Below are 24942 nucleotides of genomic sequence, written 5' to 3'. Positions count from 1 at the left end.
CCGCCGCCGACTGGTGTTTCCGCCTGCACGGCTGGCCTTTATGCCGCCGTTGTTGGGCGTCTACGTCTTCACCGACCGGCCGCCTCGTCCGCCGCCGACTGGTGCTTCCGCCTGCACGGCTGGCCTATTATGCCGCCGTTGTTGGGCGTCTACGTCGTCACCGACCGGCTTGCCTTCGCCGCCGCCGACTGGTGTTTCCGCCTGCACGGCTGGCCTTTATGCCGCCGTTGTTGGGCGTCTACGTCTTCACCGACTGGCTTGCCTTCGCCGCTGCCGACTGGTGTTTCCGCCTGCACGGCTGGCCTTTATGCCGCCATTGTTGGGCGTCTACGTCTTCACCGACCGGCTTGCCTTCGCCGCCGCCGACTGGTGTTTCCGCCTGCACGGCTGGCCTTTATGCCGCCGTTGTTGGGCGTCTACGTCTTCACCGACCGGCTTGCCTTCGCCGCCGCCGACTGGTGTTTCCGCCTGCACGGCTGGCCTTTATGCCGCCGTTGTTGGGCGTCTACGTCTTCACCGACCGGCCGCCTCGTCCGCCGCCGACTGGTGCTTCCGCCTGCACGGCTGGCCTATTATGCCGCCGTTGTTGGGCGTCTACGTCTTCACCGACCGGCCGCCTCGTCCGCCGCCGACTGGTGCTTCCGCCTGCACGGCTGGCCTATTATGCCGACGTTGTTGGGCGTCTACGTCTTCACCGACCGGCCGCCTCGTCCGCCGCCGACTGGTGCTTCCGCCTGCACGGCTGGCCTATTATGCCGACGTTGTTGGGCGTCTACGTCTTCACCGACCGGCCGCCTCGTCCGCCGCCGACTGGTGTTTCCGCCTGCACGGCTGGCCTATTATGCCGCCGTTGTTGGGCGTCTACGTCTTCACCGACCGGCTTGCCTTCGCCGCCGCCGACTGGTGTTTCCGCCTGCACGGCTGGCCTTTATGCCGCCGCTGTTGGGCGTCTACGTCTTCACCGACCGGCTTGCCTCCGCCGCCGCCGACTGGTGTTTCCGCCTGCACGGCTGGCCTTTATGCCGCCGTTGTTGGACGTCTACGTCTTCACCGACCGGCTTGCCTTCGCCGCCGCCGACTGGTGTTTCCGCCTGCACGGCTGGCCTTTATGCCGCCGTTGTTGGGCGTCTACGTCTTCACCGACCGGCTTGCCTTCGCCGCTGCCGACTGGTGTTTCCGCCTGCACGGCTGGCCTATTATGCCGCCGTTGTTGGGCGTCTACGTCTTCACCGACCGGCCGCCTCGTCCGCCGCCGACTGGTGCTTCCGCCTGCACGGCTGGCCTATTATGCCGCCGTTGTTGGGCGTCTACGTCTTCACCGACCGGCTTGCCTTCGCCGCCGCCGACTGGTGTTTCCGCCTGCACGGCTGGCCTTTATGCCGCCGTTGTTGGGCGTCTACGTCTTCACCGACCGGCCGCCTCGTCCGCCGCCGACTGGTGCTTCCGCCTGCACGGCTGGCCTATTATGCCGCCGTTGTTGGGCGTCTACGTCTTCACCGACCGGCTTGCCTTCGCCGCCGCCGACTGGTGTTTCCGCCTGCACGGCTGGCCTTTATGCCGCCGCTGTTGGGCGTCTACGTCTTCACCGACCGGCCGCCTCGACCGCCGCCGACTGGTGTTTCCGCCTGCACGGCTGGCCTATTATGCTGCCGTTGTTGGGCGTCTACATCTTCACCGACCGGCCGCCTCGTCCGCCGCCGACTGGTGTTTCCGTCTGCACGGCTGGCCTTTATGCCGCCGCTGTTGGGCGTCTACGTCTTCACCGACCGGCTTGCCTTCGCCGCCGCCGACTGGTGTTTCCGCCTGCACGGCTGGCCTTTATGCCGCCGCTGTTGGGCGTCTACGTCTTCACCGACCGGCTTGCCTTCGCCGCCGCCGACTGGTGTTTCCGCCTGCACGGCTGGCCTATTATGCCGCCGGTGTTGGGCGTCTACGTCTTCACCGACCGGCTTGCCTTCACCGCCGCCGACTGGTGTTTCCGCCTGCACGGCTGGCCTTTATGCCGCCGCTGTTGGGCGTCTACGTCTTCACCGACCGGCCGCCTCGACCGCCGCCGACTGGTGTTTCCGCCTGCACGGCTGGCCTATTATGCTGCCGTTGTTGGGCGTCTACGTCTTCACCGACCGGCCGCCGCATCCGCCGCTGACTGGTGTCACCGCCTGCACGGCTGGCCTGTTATAACGCCAACTGATACTACCTTCTTCACGGCTGGCTACATCGCTGTCACTACTAATAGGCATCAGTATCTTCAACACAAGCTGCCTACGTTTGCCATGGCTGCCGACTGGTTTCTTCACTTCCATGGCTACATGATTCTACCAGTGTTGATTAGCCTTATCTTCTTCACCGCCGGTCATCTCGTCTGCTGTTGACTAGTGCCCTCGCCTCTACGTCTGGTTTATACAGCTACCACTACTGATGGACATCATCGTTTTCTGCCGCCGACTCGTGTTATGCCGCCGTCGACTGGTGTTTTTATCTTCACAACTGCGCGTCTTCACTACCGGTTCACTTCATCACGGCAACACAACTTTGTCATCATGGTGGAGCGACTTCATCTTTATTATCTTCGGAACCAGCAAACTCTATTGCTGCTACTTAACAAGTTTTGCTACATCACCAACCATGACGTTGTTGTGAATCTCGACATCTCGGCATGCGATGCCGTGTTATTTTACTACAACAAGTGGCTCTCCAATATTCAGGATTTCTACTTGGACATCTTCAACACATATCTTCAATCAAGCAATAACTATTCGACGACAAGATGCTACAGTTCTCGACTCTATGTTCAGTTGTTTCCCAACTAATCAAAGAGTCGGGGGGCTACACAAATACAAGGCTCAAAATTTGACAAATTTTATGTCAAGCTGAAGAAATCAATTCATCAGCCAATGAGTCAACTCCAGGAGTCATTATCTTCATCTTTGCTTCGGAGCATACATTCTACTTCAACAACTTCAAATATTTCGGTTTAGACGAGTTGGGCAACAACATCAACTCTCCTCCAATTATTTGTCTTCACGGTTGGCCTACTACGCAACTGCCGATAGAGGATCTCATCGTTATCATCGGCTGCTACATCGCTATTGACTGGATCACCGACATCGTCATCTTCATCAACATCTTGTCAAGCCTCATCAACATAGCCTACTCTGCTGCCGTTGATGGGAAACTTCATCATCATAGTCGGATATCTCTGTTGCCGCTAATCATCATTACCGTCGGATGCGTTTGTCGCCGCCGATTATTTTCTTCATCTTCATGATTGGTGGATTTCGCCATCACCGTTGATGCGCGTCTACGTCTTCATCGTCGGTTTGCTTTTGTCACCACCGACTGTTCTTTCGTTGTTGTTGGGCGCCTACATCTTTACTGTTAGCTGACCTGACTGTTGCCAACTGGTTTCTTCGCCTCCATGGTTATGCAACTTCATTACATTTGATCGGTGGCATCTTTACTACCACTGACATCTTCCGTTACTTCTGATGAGCAATTTCGTCTTCATGTTGGTCATTTCATCTCCATGCCGACTGCGTCAGCTATTGCCAATAGACAATTTTGACTATGACAGAAGGACAAGCTATATGCTCAGGGGCTCATCAACTCAAGCGTGAGGATTATATCTCCAATTTGGACTTGTTCCGGATACATTCCACATGGATTCATAGTCATGAGTCTATTTTCTATGCTCAAAGACTGGACCAATTATTATTCCCCGTAAGGGCTATCAACCGAATACTTGCGCCAGTCGGGATTCAATTATTATATTTATTTTGGAGTATCCCATAAGGGATAATCATTCAGATCAGAAGCTATTCATATGAGCTACACTTGGTCTATGTTACCCGGAAGATTTATTACTCTACCCGGAAGATTTATTACTCGGGAGCATGTTACATGCGTCATCCTTTAAAGGGTGTCGAAGGCATATTTTTTGGCCTAGGCCTAATATGTCTGCAGCCCATATTTTCAGGTGTGGCCTGTCACGTTCTTTTAGGGACTTAGGCACTTTTTGCTTAGGCCAAAGTGCGCGTGATCAAGTGCCCAATACCTTAAAATCCTTTTATACCGCAGTTACTTAACTTTTTAGGAGTTGGTACAATGCATCTTAAAAGGTGTCAAACAGTAAAACTTTATATAGCTGTCCCGCTGACTTTTTTATATATAAGTCAAGGTGCTGTTTGGGTTTTTAAGCAATTGATTGGATACAATATCATTGCTTTTTGCCACGTAAGTGTGCATTTTTATTGACCAATATTATGGCTTAGGCTGATTATATATTGTGGTCATTTTTCAGGCGGTTGGTAAATCCTTTATGAGTTTATTTACTCAGATTTTACACCACATATGCCATATATTTCCAGGTGTGGTGAAACCATGTGTCTTCTAGGGACTTAAGCACATCTGTTAAAGCAGTGTGCGCATGGCGTATGCCCAATACTTTGGAAATTTCTTTATTCACAACATACAAGCTTTTTTATAGCTGTTTTGCTATGTGAATTTTCAATAATGTAGCCAACTTTAGGTTACACTCATCATATTTTACAAAGCAGTCGGTATATCACTTGGATCATATTATTCAGGGATTCACACCGCATATGCTACATATTAATATCAGGTCGCTTGGTTGACTATAATTATTAAAACCACTCGGTTGGTTGGATTATTTATTCCTTGACTATATGCTTGGTTTGTTCAATTAACCACATAGTCGGGGGCTACACCTATTAGGTGCATCTAGTCGATGCACCTGACTTTATTTTTCAGCCCTCCACAGTCTTTATATTTGGTAAAAGTACTCGGGAGATCATGGCGAGGATGATTGAAGCACTCGGCTTTGGAGTAATCTAGTTCGAGAGAAGATTATCTTTCCGACTGTGAAGGTCCCAGGGGCTACTGTGGAGATTATGGGTACCCCATACCCACACGGCATGGTTATCCGACTAGTTATAGGGGATAACTTATATATATGAAATATGTAACAGATCATGACTTGGGTATTACGTTTCCTTATATATTACGGAACAGCCTAAAGTCCTGGTTTGATAATATTGTAAAGTAGATTTAGGAAACCGATACCGTATTGGTTAAGGTTTCTATCTTGTAATCCTGCCCCCCACCCTATATAAGGTGGGCAGGAGGCCCTCTAGGGGGCATGAGCATATATGAGACAACTAGATCGTCAGATCTATAATACACCCGGCGGATTCAAATCCCCAAACAGGAGTAGGGTATTACCTCTCATCGAGAGGGCCTGAACCTGTCTAAATCCTTTGTCTCCACATCCATCCACTTTTAGGTCTCGTGCGCTACCCCGTTTTATTATTGCCGAATCCATGTTTCGACAAACCCCCCGCTATCTTACCATCTCCATGTGGGTGTGGGTGTGGCGCTCCTCCTCCTCCTCCTCCACCCCGGTCCACTCCCCCTCCCCTCTCCTCTTTAAAGCGCCGCCGCTTCTTCTTGGCAGCGGGGTAGATAGATTAGCTCCCGATTCGGACAAAGATCGCTCGCTGCTCGCTCTCGCCCCGCATTCCATCAATGCGCCCGCTGATGACGATGATGATGGATTGGCCGGCTGCTTAGGCAGCTTGGGATGGTTTCGGGGCTCCGTTTTCTGCTGCTGCTGCTTCTTGCTCTGACGACGACGACCACAAACCGTGGCCTTGCCGATTCGATGTCACGGGCGCCGCCCGGATGTCGCTGCCGGTCGCCGAGGTAGCTGGCATCGCCGCCGCCTGCGTCGCCCTGCTCGCCGCCGTGGCCGCGCTGTGGTGCGCCGCGCGGCGCATGGCCCGCCGCCGGGGCCGCAACTCCGACGAGACCGGCTCCTCCGATCCTTCCACCCTGGGTGCCTCTCAGTTCGCCATTGTTTCTTAGTTCTTGGCCCCTTTTGTATCCTCCATCCATTTCGATGCTGATGTGTGGTGCCAATGTGCGTGGTGGCAGTGGAGTGGGGCAAGGGAGGCAGGAGCTCGTCGGCGCCGGAGCACCAGGGAGCGAGGCAATTCTCGTTGGACGAGCTGGCTCAGGCGACCAAGAGCTTCAGTGAGGCCAACCTGGTTGGCCTGGGCAGCTTCGGGCTGGTGTACAAGGGCCTCCTCCTTGACGGCTCCGTCGTCGCGATCAAGAAGCGCATTGGGGCGCCGAGGCAGGAATTCGCTGAAGAGGTAAAATGTGGATGCAGAATCAGGGTGATATTGTTGTTGGGGGGGAAAGATTGGAACTCCTTTTTTTTTATAGAAGAATGGAATTTAGCTGTGTCCTGAGCTTGAACTGTGTTGGTCTTAATTGTTCCTCATGTGTTTGTATGTTGTCTGGATTCTTTCGGTGTCTCCTTCAATGTTTGGTGGTACTTTCTGTTACTCCTATTGGATTCTGAAATTAACTGCATCTGCATCTCACTAAAGTGTGCCATATTTATGGGCATAGAGTGAACATTTTAGTCAAATGGCTTGTTTGGGAGCTAGTAAGATCTGTCTGGTGTCAATTGTTGTCGTTTGCTAGTCCAGAAAGTTTCATAAATTAGATAGGGACGGGTAAGTAAATGCATTTGTTTCAGCCTCATATGTCAGCACTCCCATTAACTTCTTTGGTGCCCCTTGCAAAATGCAGGTTAGGAAGCTTTCAGAGATTAATCACCGGAACATTGTTACTCTCATTGGTTATTGCCAAGAAGGGGGTCTACAAATGCTAGTGTATGAGTACTTGCCCAATGGCAGTGTCTCTCGCCATCTCTATGGTAATGTTTAGTTAGGTACTTGCTTTTGTGCCCTTGCTATACTTTCTAAAGCCTTGTACGTTTTACCAGATACCGGGAAAAGCTCCATGACAAGGCTTGAGTTCAAACAAAGGCTCTCAATAGCCATTGGAGCAGCTAAAGGTAATAACATAAGTGAGTTATCTAATTGCTTTGGAGACATTAAGTAATAAGTAGTATAATTTTTTTTTATTTGCTGGTTTGAGTCATCTGCATATCCTGAGCCTCCTCTGAGTCACAAGGATTGCTTTGTTGACGTGAATTATAAATTCTTTTTTATTTGCAGGTCTCAATCATCTGCATACTCTTGTGCCTCCTTTGATTCACAAGGATTTCAAGACAAGCAATGTGTTGGTTGATGAAAATTTCATTGCAAAGGTGGCTGATGCTGGACTTGTTAGGTTACTTAGAGGATACGAAGACGTCAGCCCATCTCATGGGTTCAGTAGTAGTGTGTACCAAGATCCTGAGTAAGTATAATTACCACATCTTTTTATCTTCTATTTTTCATGTCAGATAATAGATGTGTTTTTGGACCGAAAGACAATAAATATGCTGATCACTGCTTTACCCTATAATATTTATATTTGAAAAACTTGTACAATAATTTTGTCACAAGTCAATCACAGTTTTAGGAAAAGATCTTCAATTCATGTATTCTAACTAAGTCTTGCAGTTCTGGAATGATTTAGTCACTAATTCTGTCATATAGTCATTGATGTTTCATTACGCATCTTTGTTCTTAGGGTACAATCGGTGCTACAGTTTTCTGAAAGCAGCGATGTGTACAGCTTTGGAGTTTTCCTTTTGGAGTTGATCACTGGAAGGGAAGCTGCTTGCCTGATATCTCCAGATTCCAGAGAATCTCTGGCCCAGTGGGTAATTTCCATTGACATTTAGCTATTGTTACGAAGAAAGAAAGCTAAAAACTTCTACTTTGTGTTTCAAATATCTTAAACCCAGTGTTCAGGCTCATCCCTTAGTATTTATAGAGATGGTGTGAAGGTTCTTACTTTTGTTGCTTGGAAAAGAACATAACTTTTTATTTATTGGTCCAATATAATCTGTCATAGCTTGTTTATGTCCACATCAACAAAAAAGTGGTAACTATGGATGTTTGGTAAATGCTACTGTTTGTCTGTTAGGCAGTGGGCCAGGTTTTTTTTTTTCGTGTATGTGTGTGGATCAAACCTACAGCAGAGGAGGCCCCCGTGGTTATAACTTTATTAATAAACCATGGCCAGGGATTTCCTCAACAACAGTTAGGAAATATTCGTATTGGAGCATTTTTCACACCTTTTGGCATAAGAGGTCCTTGACATTTGATGCTACTTTCCTGCCTCAACTGAGATATATAGTTCAAAAAAGGAAAAATAAGAACATTTTCAGAAGAGAATTGCAGTTTCTTGCACACGATTATATTCCATATCCTACCTCCAGCTGACATCCATTTTCCTGTCACATTGAAAGATTGAAGGACATTTCAGTTCAAACGAACTAATTGACCCAAGGTTAGGTGCCAATTTCACCTCAGAAGGTATGAAAGAGTTTGTTGGCCTCACCTTTCAGTGCCTGACTCCATCTTCAAGAAGAAGGCCAAAGATGAGGTTAGTCGCGACAGAACTAGACAGAATTCTTGAGACAGAGATGTCTCTGACAACGATTATGGGTGATGGAACCGCCATCATCACCCTTGGGAGCACATTGTTTAAGTAGCGAAGATGAAAATTGATTGCATGTCTGCTATTTGATGACATGATGATTGTCTGTAGAGTCTAACAGCTGTTGTTTCTTAGAAGTTGTACAGGCTCTGCATTGTTGTGATATGCCATGTATGATTTTTTTTAGGCTTATCATGGTTGGTATAATTTGGTAGGGAAAGGTGAGAAGAAACAGAGCTGTATGTATCTTTCTTTTTCTTCCTCCTTTTGTTGGTTGAGAGAATTGTATGTAATTTCAGATTGTTCAGTGCCCTTTTATGTTTTAATCTTTGAAAGGGCTATTGATTGAGTTCTTTGCTAATTCAGTGTCATATTAAATGATTAACATCTGTTGTTACATCTGTCCTCAGCACATGTTTACTACAAATTTGTTTCAGAATTAATAGCATGTATATTTGAGTTTATATAACACCCTTGGAGATTATTTGTAGCACCTATAAATTTCTGAGTTTGCAAAATCCCTACTTTCTTAGGAAAATTTTTATTCGGTTTGCGACTAATTTTGTTAGAAAATACGCATGAAGATAATAGCCTACATGTTTGTGAGTTGTGATTAATTTTGCTAGAAAATAGTCGCAACTCCATTTTAATCCTTGGTTCAATTTCACCTAAACATAATGCCCGGTTATTTCTCCGCTCCAAATTTCAGAACCAATACACATAATCCTCAAATCCTACTATATCACAATAATTTTGATCAAAATTTCTACTATAGCACAATAATTTTGTAATTTATAATTTATATAGTATAAGCTTGAACTTATTTATATGTACTACATAGTTACTGCCATTGTGACGCTTCTGTCGTGTGTGAGTTATCCTCAGCAGGGATGAAAACGGTAACGGAAATTCCCGGCCGACCGATGTTCGTTTTCGACTTCTATCAGCCGAGCTATATAGAAACGGTAATCGACTGAAACGAATATGAAAATGGTAAATAAAAAAATATAGAAATGATTTTTCTATTATACCGACCGTTTACATATTCTTGTGAAAATTATCGCTTTTTAAAATATGGTAATTACCGTATTTCTAAACATGTCGATATTTATAGGGTATGTCTCTACTTGATCCACAGTTTAAAGATTAGTTAACTTTTCAAACAAATCCCTAACTTGAGTGCATGGCTGAATGAAGTTAATTTATAAAGTAAATTTCACAAAACTTACTTTGACCAAATTAACGTAAAACTACAAATTTAAGGTCATATATCATAGAACTAAAAATTTAGCAACAAATTTATTACAAAACTATAGGTTTAAGACTAAGTATAACAAAACTACATATTTAATGATAAAATTATCATAAAACTATAGATTTGGGGTTTTAAATCCTTTGTGTTTGAGTTATAAATGTCTAACTTTTTTGATTAAATTGATATTAAACTTGTAGTTGTGTGATAACTTTGTTACTAAATCTGTAGTCTTGCTATAATTTACCTTAACCTTAAATCTGTAGTTTTGTGATACATCATGTTAAATCTATAGTTTTCTGATAATTTTACCGAAGTATCCGTAGTTTTGTAAAATTTACTCTAATTTATAATTTGTATAGTATAAGCTTGAATTTATTTATACGTATTACGTAGTTATGCTAAGTTAAATATTTTCTTTTATAGTTTAATGTTTTTTATTTGCTACTGGTTTCCGATTTGCACCGACATGTTTTCGTTAGTATTATTCAGTTTTCGGTTATTATTTCCGAGAAAAATATGCTTATATGAAAAATATGCCCTAAGTTAAGAAATGAGTGACCGTAACCCCTCGTCCTCGTCACTTTCCCCTTGCGCACCGCCTCCGCCGCTGATCCCCATCCATCCAGCGAGCGAGCATCATTCGTCCTACCGCATCCATCCTGGTGAGCACATCCTCCGCCACCGCCGCCTATGCCGATCCCCATCCATCGCGCGAGCAGGGTCGCCGTCGCTCGTCCTGCTGCTTCCGCCGCATCCTCTTTCCCAGGGATGGATTCAACGTGGGTGCAGGAGTCCCCCCCTACACCCACCGAACCAGAGCACCCCCTGAGCCCCCCTTCAAAAAATTCACCATGATAGAGTAGAGGGTGCTGAGGGGGCTCCTAATGGGCGCGTGCGCGCCGGCTGGCTTGCTCGCGCGCGCGCCCCATCCTGCTTAGTGTATAGGATTAACGGTTAATGACACTAATTAGTTATAAGTGTAATTTTAGTAGTAGTATTTCTTTTAAAAAATAATTCAATTAACATTTGAAAACTTTCATGTTGAAATTTGAAACTTTAAATGTGGATTTGAAAACTTTCAAATCAAGATTTTTTTGATAACTTTCAACTTTAATTTGAAAATTTCCAATTCAAATTTGAAAACTTTCAATCTAGATTTGAAAAAACTTTCAACTCGAAATTTGAATATTTAAAATCAAAATTTGAAAACTTTCAACTAGGGTTTGAAAACTTTCAACTCGAGATTTTAAAAACTTTTAACTCGAGATTTTGACAACTTTCAACTCGAGAATCGAAATTCGAAAACTTTCATCTCAGATTTGAAAACTTTCAACTTGAGATTTGAAAACTTTCAACTCAGATTCAAAAACTTTCAACTCGAGAATCGATATTCGAAAACTTTCAAATCCAGATTTGAAAAATTTGAAAACTTTCAACTCGAGATTTGAAAACTTTCAACTCGAGATTCGAAAACTTTCAAATCGAGATTCGAAAACTTTCAACTCGAGATTCGAAAACTTTCAAGTTCTGATTTGAAAATTTTCAACTCAAAATTTAAAAACTTTCAAACTCAAAACATGCTAAAAGATTAAAAATATAATCAGAAAAAAGTGGAAAAAAACGGAGAAATCACTAAAAAAAATGAAAAAAAAGTTCTGGGCCCGAAACGCACGTCGCCGGCGCGCGCACTCGTTAGCTTTTCCGGGGTGCTGAAGGTCGGGACTATCTATACATTTGTCGACAAATTTTCTTCTAAAAATCTGTCAAATATAATTGTAGTGTAATTACATTGTAACTTACATATAATTACATTGTAACTACAATATAATAAAACTGTTACTTATATATAATTACACTGTAACTGCAATATAACTGCATGTAAGTAAGATATAACTTTAGAAAACTTCCGCTTGGACAGTGCTCACGCCAAAGAGGGATCATGAACTCGCAAAGTCTGTTTGGACGATGCGTGCGGAGCATGCAGGCTGAACTTGTGCATGCGGCATGCCATCGAACTAATGCTTGCCGTCATCTACCAGCATACAGTGCTTGGCCATCATTCATGCATGCCATGAAATATTAAACGAGGACATGTTCGGCTATGCCCTGTGCCACTTTATGTCTGCCCTTCGTCTGTCATCTCTACTACGCATGAATGAACTGCCCCTGTGGCCTGCGGACGTCGAAAGAAACGAAAGTAGGTTTATCAAACGGTTCAAAAATCGACAAATTTTGAGGAAGAAATTTATCGCCAGATTTATAGCAAAATCGGTATGGAAAGCACAAAATTGGGCCGGCGAACGAAAATTGGGCCAGGCGGACGCTATTGGGCTTTCACAACTCACTTAGAAAAAATAGGCCGTAGGCCCACATGTAGCCCCCAGCCCAACTACCTAACTCAATCCCCACCCCAAATCCCTAGTTCCCCGACGCCGGCGGCGCAAGAGGCGAGCAGCGCGGGGGGCCGGCGGCGCCAGCGGTGAGCAGGCAAGCAGCGGAGCACGGGTGACGGCGCGTCCGCGAGCAAGAGCAGCCGAGCAGGTTGCAGACAGGCGGCCGGCCGCCGGCGACGCCACGGGAGCGCGCGTGACCAGGATCTGCTCCTGACCAGGCAGAGCAATAGGCCAGCAGCAGGCCGGCGGCTACAAAACATCTAAACAAAGGTATGCTTATCACTTTTATCAGTTTATGCAAATATATGCAATGCAATTTATGCTACTGTGAATCAGAGATTACTTAAGTGGAAATTTGGAATGATTCAATACTTCAATCCATTAGCAATTTAGCACAGTTTCATGTTGTTTGTCTAGACTAGAATCGCAGCATGTCGAAAAGAACATTTGCTTTCTCATACTCTCTTGTACAGAATGCTCCTCATGAAGGATAATTTGCGTCACGCGTGAAAAATAATCAGTTGTCTTGTGAAGTTGTGATGTATTTCTCTTTTTTTTCTTTGTTTCTATATGAAACTTCTTTAGAGTACAACATAATATTATGGTATTGTAATAGTATGAGACATAATGTGTGTTCCCCGTATGTTGACCCCCCCACCCCCACCCCCCCCCCCACCCCCCCAAAAAAAAAAAAATAAATAAAATTCCTGGATCCTCTACCCACTCACTTTTTTTCTCCTATTTGCGTTAACCTTAGCTTCTGTTCTTTGAAATTTGCATTAACCTTAATACTTATATTTGGGGATTCAACTGAACCCCCTGTCCTATGTTAGATCCACCACTTCTTACTTCTTTTTATATATATCGCAGGAATCAATCTGAATTAAGAAGATTAGCGTGATGTCTTTCCTCAGGCTGTTACCTCAAAGGTTGCCGCAACTTTTTAGGTAGGTATTAGCTGCAAATTTTCGGCAATCTTGTACTGAGTGTAATTTGTAGGCTGCATTTGTATATTCAGATATCCAACTTTGCCATGGAATTAGGTTGTGTTTTAATTGCTTCCTTGATGGCAACTTCTCAGGCAGATGGAGCAAGATGTTGAGACAGTGATAAACGTTCTACAGCCAGGACCGATAGGGATTGTGGAGCACAAATTCACTGATGCAGAGATCCGCAATGCCCAAGCTGTAGTAAGGCGAGCAGTCGAGAATTGGCAGAAGAGCTCGACCCTTGAGAGAAATCTTGGTAGTGGTTCTTTCGCCAAATAGAACTAATGCCACCAACACATGACTTGGTGGATCAGCCGTACCGAGTATAAACGGGTTGTTAACTTGTTACGACATCGCTTTCAAAACGTTGATATATTTTCTTCCTGAACGAATCCATGCAATCAGATGCATTATATGCAGTCTGTTCACTCTGTTGCCAATAAAAGTACTTTGAACTTTTGTTAATTGTTCATTGAACTTCTGAGGTTTTGGATGTCCCAACCGTAGCTATTTGGCTATTTGCTGGTTGAAATTTTCAGGGAAGACATTGATTACTTTTAAGTTTGGGAGTCCCAACAGTTTGGGAATGATACGTATCCATAGCTTGTAGCTTTCTACTATGTTCTCTTTTAAGTTTTGCCCACTGCAAGTTGATGCCCTGTCTCCTGTGCACAAGTTTGACAATGCTGAACTTAGGTGTAACTGAAGTAGGGGTGATTTTAAGCGCAGCTATGATGTTTCAAACTAAGTTTTTTTTTCATGACAATTTCATTTGAAGTATGTCTGTGTAAGTCCATACTGCATAACGATAAAGCCTCTGGTAACCCTCATTGTAAATAGTATTAGAGAAACCTGTGGAAAAACATGGATGCCATGACATATTATCTGCTTACTGCACTACAGATCTGCTTACTGCACTACAGATATGCTGGTTTTGTTTGTTACAGATAAAATCGAGGAACTGAATTACAAACATGGTGATGTCTTACACTGCTTACTGCACTACAGATATGCTGGTTTTGTTTGTTACAGATAAAATCGAGGAACTGAATTACAAACATGGTGATGTCTTACACTGCTTACTGCACTACAGATCTGCTTACTGCACTACAGATATGCTGGTTTTGTTTGTTACAGATGAAATCGAGGAACTGAATTACAAACATGGTGATGTCTTACAGTCATGATGACAATCAGATAATGCACCACTTATACAAAAGTAGTAGACCAAAGCAGAGAGTTCATATCTTAACACAATGAAGATCAAGTGAAGTTAGCTGATAGATTGTATCACCAGTGATGCAGTTTTTGATTAGTTAGCTGTCAGGAGTATTAATTGCATTTGACCAGCTAGAGTAGTTGATTGTGTTTAAGTGCGATAATAAGTAGTTCAATTATTTATCACACACCTTAAGTAGTTCAATCATTTATCACACAGCTGGAGTAGCTCAGTTGGTTAGAGCGTGTGGCTGTTAACCACAAGGTCGGAGGTTCAAGCCCTCTCTCTAGCGTTTATATTCCTTTTAAACCATTTTCTAATAGAAAGAAAATAATTTTATTTTCTTTTTAATCCAGCGCTTATATTTATTTCCTTCTTTCTAATAATTTTATTTTCTTTTTAATCCAGCGCTTATATTTATATTCTTCTTTCTAATCCATTTCTAATAGAAAGAAAATAATTTTAATAATTTTATTTTCTTTCTAATCCAGCGCTTATATTTATTTTCTTCTTTCTATTCCATTTTCTAATAGAAAGAAAATAATTTTATTTTCCATTTTAATCCAGCGCTTATAATTTTATTTTCTTTTTAATCCAGCGCTTATATTTATTTCCTTCTTTCTAATAATTTTATTTTCTTTTTAATCCAGCGCTTATATTTATTTTCTTCTTTCTAATCCATTTTCTAATAGAAAGAAAATAATTTTAATAATTTTATTTTCTTTTTAATCCAGCGCTTATATTTATTTTATTCTTTCTATTCCATTTTCTAATAGAAAGAAAATAATTTTATTTTCCATTTTAATCCAGCGCTTATATTTATTTTCTTCTTTTTAATCTATTTTCTAATAGAAAGAAGATAATTTAATTTTCCATTTTCTAATAGAAATAAAATAATTTGATTTTCTTTTTAATCCAGCGCTTATATTTATTTTCTTTTTAATCCAGCGCTTATATTCTTTTTAATCCATTTTCTAATAGAAAGAAAATAACTATTTTTAATCCATTTTCTGTTTTATTAATCATATTCTTTTTAATCCATTTTCTAGTAGAAAGAAAATAATTTTATTTTGTTTTTAATCCAGCGCTTATGTTTATTTTCTTTTTAATCCAGCGCTTATATTTATTTTCTTCTTTTCAATCCATTTTCTAATAGAAAGAAAATAATTTTATTTTCTTTTTAATCCAGCGCTTATATTTATTTTCTTCTTTTGAATCCATTTTCTAATAGAAAGAAAATAATTTTATTTTCTTTTTAATCCAGTGCTTATATTTATTTTCTTTTTAATCCAGCGATTATATTCTTTTTAATCCATTTTCTAATAGAAAGAAAATAATTTTATTTTCTTTTTAATCCAGCGCTTATGTTTATTTTCTTTTTAATCCAGCGCTTATATTTATTTTCTTCTTTTCAATCCATTTTCTAATAGAAAGAAAATAAAATTATTTTCTTTTTAATCCAGCGCTTATATTTATTTTCTTCTTTCTAATCCATTTTCTAATAGAAAGAAAATAATTTTATTTTCCATTTTAATCCAGCGCTTATATTTATTTTCTTCTTTTTAATCCATTTTCTAATAGAAAGAAAATAATTTAATTTTCCATTTTCTAATAGAAAGAAAATAATTTTATTTTCTTTTTAATCCAGCGCTTATATTTATTTTCTTCTTTTGAATCCATTTTCTAATATGAAGAAAATAAATTTTCTTTTTAATCCAGCGCTTATATTTATTTTCTTTTTAATCCAGCGCTTATATTCTTTTTAATACATTTTCTAATAGAAAGAAAATAACCCTTTTTAATCCATTTTCTAATAGAAAGAAAATAATTTTATTTTCTTTTTAATCCAACGATTATATTCTTTTTAATCCATTTTCTAATAGAAATAAAATAATTTAATTTTCCATTTTCTAATAGAAAGAAAATAATTTTATTTTCTTTTTAATCCAGCGCTTATATTTATTTTCTTCTTTTGAATCCATTTTCTAATATGAAGAAAATAAATTTTCTTTTTAATCCAGCGCTTATATTTATTTTCTTTTTAATCCAGCGCTTATATTCTTTTTAATACATTTTCTAATAGAAATAAAATAACCCTTTTTAATCCATTTTCTAATAGAAAGAAAATAATTTTATTTTCTTTTTAATCCAACGGTTATATTCTTTTTAATCCATTTTCTAATAGAAATAAAATAACAATTTTTAATCCACTTTCTAATAGAAAGAAAATAATTTTATTTTCTTTTTAATCCATTTTCTAATAGAAAGAAAACAATTCTAATAGAAAGAAAATAACTACCTCTATCGCTTATTTTCTTTTTAATCCATTTTCTAATAGGAAGAAAATAATTTTATTTTTTTAATCCATTTTATAATAGAAAGAAAATAATTTTGTTTTTAATTTTTAAGATCAGCTACTATAATTTTTAATCCATTTTCTACTAAAAAGAAAATAATTTTATTTTTAATTTTTAAGATGACGCTTATTTTATTTTTAATCCATTTTCCAATAGAAAGAAAATAATTTTCTTTTTAATTTTTAAGATGAGCTACTATAAGCTTATATTCTTTTTAAGATCACATCCAATTTATTTTCTAATAGAAAATAATTTCTTTTTAATCCATTTTCTAATAGAAAATAATTTTATTTTAATTTTTTAAGATCAGCTACTGTAAGCTTATTTTTCTTTTTATGATCGCATCCATTTTATTTTCTAATAGAAAATAATTTTCTTTTAAATTTTTAAGATCAGCTACTATAAGCTTATTCTCTTTTTAAGATCACATCCATTTTCTAATAGAAAATAATTTTCTTTTTAAGATCAGCTACTATAAGTTTATTTTCTTTTTAAGATCAGCTAACATAGATATGTATTCACTATAAAACAGAAAATACTACATATTTTATAATCCATTTTCGAATAGAAAATAAAATACTACATATTTTATAATACATTTTCTAATAGAAAATAATTTTCTTTTTAAGATCAGCTACTAGAAAATAACATAGATCTGTATTCACTATAAAACAGAAAAATATTGCATATTTTATAATCCATTTTCCAATAAAAAAATTTTTAAAATTTTTCTAGTCGTTTATGATCAAATCAAATCGTCAGCATCTTTTATTGGAGTTTCTGAAAAGTTAAAAGATAGTTTTTATTGTGGAGGCATGTTTCCTTGAGATATCCATGTTTTCATATAGATATGCTGAATTACGACTCTTGTGAATATGATGGTGGTAGATTCTCGATAAAAATATGCATTCATGTTTTTTTCTCAATATTTATTATTAAAAAAATTGTGATTAATGTGTACAGAGTAAAATATAAATTGTACAAGATCCAAGTCCCCAAGACACATGTTTTTTGGGAATGGTGGGAATATATTTCAAGAAAACACCCTATCACACTAAGGGCTTATTCGGATTGGAGGGTCAACTCAGGAAAAAATATAGGATTTGCATTCCTATGGATTTGGGTACTGTAGCAGCATTCGGATCAAAGGAATCACTTGTAAGAAAATCGGAGGAAATCTGAAGGAAAATTTCCTTGGCCATCCATTCCACATGAAAACTAACAATCCACTGCGAGCTCTTTTTTATTTTTCCTATGCATGGGAACGCGGCAATCAACAAACTAATCTTCACTCCTCTAACACATGAATATTTTAAGTTAGTGGGTAAGTTCTTTAAAAATTCATATATTTTTTTACGCTCTATCCGAACGCATGTTTATATAGCATTCTTGTGTTTTTCAATTCTCTGTTTTATTAGTACAATCTTATCATATTCCTATGATTTTTCTATTCCTATATTTTTTCAATCATGCATTCCGAATAAGCCCTAAGTTAATTTGTCTTCTTGATGTGTATTTCTATTTCATGTGTTTTTGGGTTTGAATGTTTTAACCATGTAGCTTTGCCTTTACTGTTCGTATACTTCATGTAAATCAAAATTGTGCCTTGGGCATGTGTAAACGTCACTCCTATCTCTGATCTAGTTATTTTCCAATGGAAGAATATTGAAGATAAAACGAGAATCTAAGAAACACCCCCAATAAGTCATCTATAATTTTTATACTTGCTTTAATGAATGCAGTATTGTGTTTGTTCGAATGAATTGTATCTAAATACTACATACTTGTAATATACAGTATTCAGTAAATTGCTTGTTAATATGATCTTCTAAATAGCAGTACATTGAAATTTTTGCTGTTAGCTGGAGTAGCTCAGTTGGTTAGAGCGTGTGGCTGTTAACCACAAGGTCGGAGGTTCAAGCCCTCCCTCTAGCGATTTTATTTTTATTTACACTATACTTTTATTTTATTTCTCATTTTCTTTTTTATTTACACTATAATTTTAATTTGGACTAATTTTATTTTTATTTACACTATATTTTTGTTTTATTTCACATTTATTTTTATTTACACTATACTTTTGTTTTTTCTCATTTATTTTTATTTACACTATACTTTTGTTTTATTTCTCATTTTCTTTTTTATTTACACTATGCTTTTAATTTGGACTAATTTTATTTTTATTTACACTATACTTTTGTTTTATTTCTCATTTATTTTTATTTACACTATACTTTTATTTTTGACTAAATTCAACCTGTGTCCAAATTGCACTATACTAATGCACCTTTTTGGGGTCCAAATTACACTATACTGAATTTAACTTGTGTTTCAAAAAATAAATTATATATGTTGTCTTTTCAACAAAAATCATTTTTAAATTTTTGCGATTTGAAATGTAAGATGCAGTACATCAGGCGCTACAAATCATATTTGCATTTTTATTCTGAAATTACGTATGGTACAGCTTCCATTTGACTAATTGCAATCCAGCCACTTTAATCTGGTGCATACGAATTTGCTGTTACTTTGCCCATACCATGATGAGCTACAAAAATTTGGTTATTTGCCAGGTGGTTTGACCTGGGGTGGTAGATGCAGGGTCTGTCCATTAAGTTGCTGAAGTCGTTAGCGCGGGGCGCTCCGGGGCGCCGGTTGTTGAAGCTATTGAGTTCAGCGATGTTGACATCCTCCTCACCTTTGCGCTTCATGCCTTTGTTCTTGGAGGATTCGGGGTTGTCGCATTTGGGTGGAGGCAGTAGCCACCCAAGTTGGCGTCCAAGTGGGTGTGTCACGACCAACTCCGAGTTGGCGTCCTTGTTGGCCTAGTCAAGATGAACGCTTGTGGGTCCTCCACCTGCTAAAGTTTTGCGGGCCCACTACTTGATAAAATCCCCGTTCTTGTAGCCTTGATACAAGGATGCCATGACGTGAGAGTCCTTGACATGTGTTATGGTGTTGCGCTTCTCCGTGAAACGTCTGATGTAGTCGGAGAAACGTTCATTATCACCCTGAATAATTTGATATATAGAGGTCCCAGGGGTGCCACGAGTGGGAACGTGCCTTGGAAGTTGGCGATGAACTGGACCTTTAACTCGGCTCATGAGTCGATAGCATTCTTGAGGAGGCTAGTTAGCCAGGCCCAAGTTGCCGAAGTAAACATCGATGGCAAATAATTCGCCATAGCGCACTGGTCACCTCCGGCAGCTTGGATGGCGGTGGAGTAGACTGACAACCAAGAAGTGGGGTCAGATTTTCTGTCATATTTGTCAATCCCATCTGCTTTAAGTTGGCAGGCCACTGCACCCAACGGAGGGTGTTGGTGAAGGCGGGGACCCCCTCTGCTTGGTCAGGGTGATGGAAGTGGTACTCTATAGATTGAATCTGTATTGGTGTGTGCACAACACGACGTGTGAATAGCACGTGCTCCCTCCGGTTTCATTTTAATTGACGTTTTGGACAATGACACGGTCTACAAAATACGTTTTTGACCTTATTTTTCTATTATAATATATATATATATAATAAATAAGTGCATGTTTACTTTTATTACAGTGCTTTGAAAGACAAAATTATATATGTTGTTCTAGTTCCTTTAAACTAAATATTTTTAAAATTATTGGTGGTCAAAGTTATAAAAGTTTGACCTCAATCTTATCTAAAACGTCAATTAATATGAAACCGGAGGGAGTAGTGCGTATAAAGGAATCAATCAATTACCCGTCTTAGAGTTTCCGGCTCCCTTTATATAGACCTAGAGGCAACCGGCTAAGGTCGGTAAATTATCCCTTATAATCTAGGTATTTATCACCTATTTATATGTGATAAGATTTATAGCCCTATTTTCCTATAAACATTTTTAATCCCTCTCACCATGTTACATCATGTCGCATTGGCTTTAGGCCTATACGGCCCATCCTGTGTAATACGGTCCAAAGGCCTAGTCTCGGGTACCCGGGTACCCACACTAGCATTTGTGCTTTCCAAAATGCAGGTTGTAATTACAGGTTACGGCCTTGAATAGACACACTATTAACCTTCATTCATATATGCACCGTACAGGAGATAGCGCTCCAACAAAATGAATTATGAAGTTGTCAAGTGGTAAGCTTTCATAACCCAAATGTAACTGGCGTTAAGTTCACTGAATTATGGTAGGCTTCGATAAACATAAAAAAATAAAAAATAAACGAGCTCTGGGTACAGTGTTGGGATAACAGCAGTAGTGATCTAAAATACAACTGTATCGAGCATGGTTCCTAGCGTCTGAACTATGTTTGATGACATCAAATTGGAGACATGCTCTTCCAAGTGCTTCTTAGCATCTTGCCGTCCCACATTTGCTATCGCTAATTTCTCAGGCGGCAGCTCATCCTCCTCTTGCACCGCCTTGTTGTACTTGATAGCAAGGTTCAGCATTTCCTGCAAAAGATAACACATAAATATTATAAATGATAAAAACTACAGAGATGAAGTTTCAACATTGACTAAAATGATCGTTCAAAATAGAAATACACACCTGAACAGTCTGCTCATTGGTCTTTGAATGAGTGTCAAACCTCTTCAGAATCAATCCATCGGTCCATTTCTTTTTGTGCAAGTTCAGTAACATCTTTTCCTCAAGCTCATTTTTCCGGTAATTGATTGCAATTGAATAGTAGTGCCTGTTCAGCCCATGAATAAGAGCCTGACAAAAAAGAGATACCCTGATCATTCATAAGTAATAGGAAAAAGAAAACATATGTAGAAGCTCCAACATTATTACCCACTTACCTGAATAGATGGCTTATTTAGGTGCCCAACATTTGATGTTGTCTGTCGTGGCTCCTGACCAAGCATCATGGTCTGAGGGTTAATAAGGCGAAATGCATCAATGACAACTTTCCCCTTGACACTTTGGATGGGATCTATCACGACGGCAACTGCCCTGGGGTTTAAAGCTTCAAAACTCTGCATGTTCAATTTTGAAGATGTTAGACGTAAATATAACTTGCACTAAGCCCCTTTTTATAAAAACGTTAACTTGGGAAAGTAGCACTTGACACTTTGTGAAAAAACAACAAACATATGCGAAATTTTTGCAATAGAAGTTAAGGTCAGCTAGATGATCATGGTAGCTGACTGCAGGGAATTACCAGCTACCAATGCTGATATCAAATTGACCCTTCTCTAGTTTATTAGATATACATATAGAGTTAGCTTCTAGGTTTCAGGTGACAGCCTTATATAAAGGGTGGTGAATAATCATTAAGTAGAAGGAATAAGAACAATGAAATGGCCTTCTCCCAAAGGTATTATCATCTTCATCTATGATCTCATCTTTTCTCCTACATCCCCCCCCCCCCCCAAACATTTTATCACAGCTCTATTCAGGATGGTAGTAAGTAATAGCCTCAATGATTAAGATTTATCACATATATTGTCACGCATTATTCTGGGATCTGTTTTCCAAACCTATTCCCTGCATCAGGTGTACAAATAAGCTATAACCCAAAATATGCATCAGGGTGATATAGTTGAATTCAACCCAGAAGCTCCAGTCAGGAAAAGCCATTGCCAAAAGCAGCCAGTAACAGCCTGACATGGTTAACTGAACAAAGGCTGGAGCGTTCGTTTGAATGACAGAAAGGAGAGGAAGTCCTCGTTTTCCGCGCGCACGCTTCCTGATCTACTAAATGTTGTGTTTTTTGCAACATTTTCTATAAGAAAGTTGCTTTCAAAAAATCATATTAATCCATTTTCTAGTTTGAAATAATGAACACTCAATTAATCATGCACTAATGGCTCACCTCGTTTTGAGTATCTTCTCCTTCTCTTTTCCTCTCCTCTAAAACACAGCCTTAATGGTTAGCTAATCTGCCTAACACTAGGTGTCACGTGCAAGGACGTTTGGAGACAAAGGGGATATATTTGATTATAATGGTCGGGAAGTAACAGGAAATGGCCCTGAAACCAAATGGCGCGACGGAGTCGAATCGACGCCGTGCCAACGAGACAGGACTATGGGCCCTAAAATAATCTTGATCTAATGCCTAACCTGACCTGGGCTATAGGGTCCCTACTTATATAGATGAACTCTCTAACCTAATCCCATCCTAACAGACTTTATCCAACTGGACTACTCTATCCTAACAGACTTTATCCAACTACAATAAGAAGGCCAGTCAGCCAGTGAACCTATTAGGCCCATGACACCGTGACACTAGCATGGAATATGGTAAAAGCCAGGGAACACACAAACATATGGCAATACTAATAGAAATCAAGAATATGGTACCCCATTCATTTGAAAAATTAGTTACTATGTCCATATTTCATTAAAAAGAATAAAAAATGTAATGACAAATACAGGAATCATCTCTTGTTAAACCAAGTTACAGGATTCCTTTCATACTGAAGAAAAAATGTCTGAAATATGCACCAAACCTGTTGAGTATTGATGTCAACTCCTGAAAGCCAGCAACCAAATCCAGGATGGGAATGGTACCAACCTACCACCATTTCTGGCCTGTAAAAGCAACGAAATTATCAAGCTTAATTTGCTTGCCCACAGAAAAGCTGAGTAAAAATAATTCTAGATAACCAAGCAAAAGGTGTCGACCAACAGAGCAACAAAATATCTAAAGTTATGGCCAACACCAATATCCAAATAACTTAACAGAAGTTGAAATAGAAGAACCAAAGAGATAACAAGATACAGGATATGCTGTATGAGAAGACAGGTGTTCTTTCTTTCCAATATGATTACTTTCAGTTATGATCTAAATGCACTTGAACACAGAGCTTTTCATGTGTGAAGAAGTGCTCTTAACAGCAAGTAAAATTTATCATTTTTTCTCTCCCCGAGAAAGCGCAATCTTTTTTAACAGCACAAGTAAGACAATTCTCACGGACATCGTGTTATCGGCGCTACGTTATATGCGGCTAGGAATCTATGACTATTATTACAAAAAGAATCAAATCTAGACCTTGATTCTTCTTCTTTTTTATACATGATATATGATACAGAAAAGAGTAAAGGCGCAATTAACTGACCACCACTAAAACATAAGGGCAAGTCTTAGATCTTCCAAATTCAGGCATATAGCAACAAACGATGAAAGAACACTGCCAATCAATCAGGCAAAGGCAAAAGCATTATTACCTCCCGGTCTGCTTGAGCATGTCGAGCATGTTGGTCTGGAAGACATGGTCGACGGCCTCGACGCTGACCCCGGTCCCGCTCTGCGGCATGGCGAAGACGTCGACCACCCTGACCGTGTAGTCGTCGACGAACTCCCCCAGCATCAGCCCCATCACCTCCATCGGCACGCCGGCCCTCCCTGCGGCGCGCAGGCGGGTGAGCAAAAGAGCCGCAGAAACCCTAGCCAAGCAGGAGAGGGGGGGACGCACCGTGCTTGAGCATCTTGAGGAGGGCGAGGGAGGAGATGTAGACCTGCTCGGAGGAGTCGAGCAGCGGCGAGTCCGACGGCGGCTGCCCCATGCCGGAGGCGCCGAAGATCCGCTGCAGCCGCTCCATGGCTTCTCCCCACCGCCGCCGCCGCCGCCGCCGCCGATTCTTCGCTTCGCTTCGCTTCGGTAGTTTCGTAGGGTTCACAGGATCTTTTTTCTTCTTTTCCTTCTTTTCTTTTGGATGGAGGAGGAGGGGGAGTTACGCTGAAATAACCAAAGCATGTAAATTTTAAATGGAGTAAATTTCACGAAACTACTGACACTTTAGCTAAATTATCATAAAACTACATATTTAAATATGATGTATCACAAGACTATAGAGTTGACGCCAAATTTATCACAGAACCACAAATTTAAGGTTAAATATCACAAAACTACAAATTTAGTAATAAAATTATCACAAAACTATACAATCGGAATGAGATTCTCTGACGCAGTGAATTCTACGTAAGAGGGACGTCCGGTCTTGGATCGCCATTCTTTGTGCATCCGACGGGCAACAACTCTTCCACGTCCTCAGTCGTAGGCCCATAATTAAGCTCGATTCCAGCACATTTGCATCAGTGATTCACGGCGCTCAACAGTCGGGATCTCCGGCCGCCCTCACCGCCATCCGCCGCTATCGATCTCTCGCTGGTAAAGCGCGTACGCAGTCGATGATCCTCAGACAACCACATCATGCTCATCGACGAGGTCAGCCAGCATTGAGGACAAATCGAAGGGAAAAACCACTCCTTTTCTCTTCAATTCGCATACAGAGAATCCTTTCATTGGTCAACATCGTCTGCACTCACTTGGTCTCTTGTTTTAACAGAAGGGGGAAAAAGTATCTGTTGGCAAGCTCTTTTTTTTT

The 24942-nt window shown here is 40.4% G+C and overlaps 3 protein-coding genes and 2 non-coding genes across 6 annotated transcripts; 4 read left to right on the top strand and 1 right to left on the bottom strand.

Moving 5' to 3' along the window:
• The first annotated feature begins 5476 nt into the window (after positions 1 to 5476).
• LOC4338590 (probable receptor-like protein kinase At2g39360) lies at positions 5477 to 8785 on the top strand. Of its 2 annotated transcripts, none has more exons than XM_015783320.3 (7): positions 5477 to 5854; positions 5953 to 6173; positions 6619 to 6745; positions 6815 to 6886; positions 7050 to 7233; positions 7510 to 7642; positions 8234 to 8785. In XM_015783320.3, the coding sequence occupies exons 1-7, from the start codon at positions 5701 to 5703 to the stop codon at positions 8477 to 8479; spliced, it is 1137 nt and encodes a 378-aa protein (XP_015638806.1). In that variant the 5' UTR covers positions 5477 to 5700; the 3' UTR covers positions 8480 to 8785. The 2 variants fall into 2 exon arrangements, with proteins under 2 accessions (XP_015638806.1, XP_066166405.1); XM_066310308.1 differs by having other exon boundaries at positions 6815 to 6898.
• Positions 8786 to 12079: 3294 nt separating this feature from the next.
• LOC4338589 (uncharacterized) lies at positions 12080 to 13526 on the top strand. The gene is made up of 3 exons (XM_015782572.3): positions 12080 to 12342; positions 12943 to 13019; positions 13154 to 13526. The coding sequence occupies exons 2-3, from the start codon at positions 12973 to 12975 to the stop codon at positions 13338 to 13340; spliced, it is 234 nt and encodes a 77-aa protein (XP_015638058.1). The 5' UTR covers positions 12080 to 12342; positions 12943 to 12972; the 3' UTR covers positions 13341 to 13526.
• Positions 13527 to 14498: 972 nt separating this feature from the next.
• On the top strand, positions 14499 to 14572 carry TRNAN-GUU (transfer RNA asparagine (anticodon GUU)). The gene has a single exon. It is a non-coding gene; the product is annotated as a tRNA-Asn (tRNA).
• A 3926-nt stretch (positions 14573 to 18498) lies between these two features.
• Positions 18499 to 18572, top strand: TRNAN-GUU (transfer RNA asparagine (anticodon GUU)). The gene has a single exon. It is a non-coding gene; the product is annotated as a tRNA-Asn (tRNA).
• A 2151-nt stretch (positions 18573 to 20723) lies between these two features.
• On the bottom strand, positions 20724 to 24234 carry LOC4338586 (26S proteasome non-ATPase regulatory subunit 14 homolog). Its single transcript, XM_015781911.2, has 6 exons — positions 24030 to 24234; positions 23782 to 23959; positions 23064 to 23145; positions 21411 to 21587; positions 21157 to 21324; positions 20724 to 21059 (listed from the first exon to the last, which is right to left on the bottom strand). Exons 1-6 carry the CDS (start codon positions 24154 to 24156, stop codon positions 20868 to 20870), a joined length of 924 nt encoding a protein of 307 aa, XP_015637397.1. The 5' UTR covers positions 24157 to 24234; the 3' UTR covers positions 20724 to 20867.
• Positions 24235 to 24942: the final 708 nt, after the last annotated feature.

The sequence above is a fragment of the Oryza sativa genome, chromosome 5 (assembly GCF_034140825.1).
Source record: "Oryza sativa Japonica Group chromosome 5, ASM3414082v1".
In the NCBI taxonomy this organism is placed as follows: domain Eukaryota; kingdom Viridiplantae; phylum Streptophyta; class Magnoliopsida; order Poales; family Poaceae; genus Oryza; species Oryza sativa.
The sequence above is the reverse complement of the archived record's forward strand: the minus strand, read 5'-3'. Positions and strand labels throughout refer to the sequence as shown.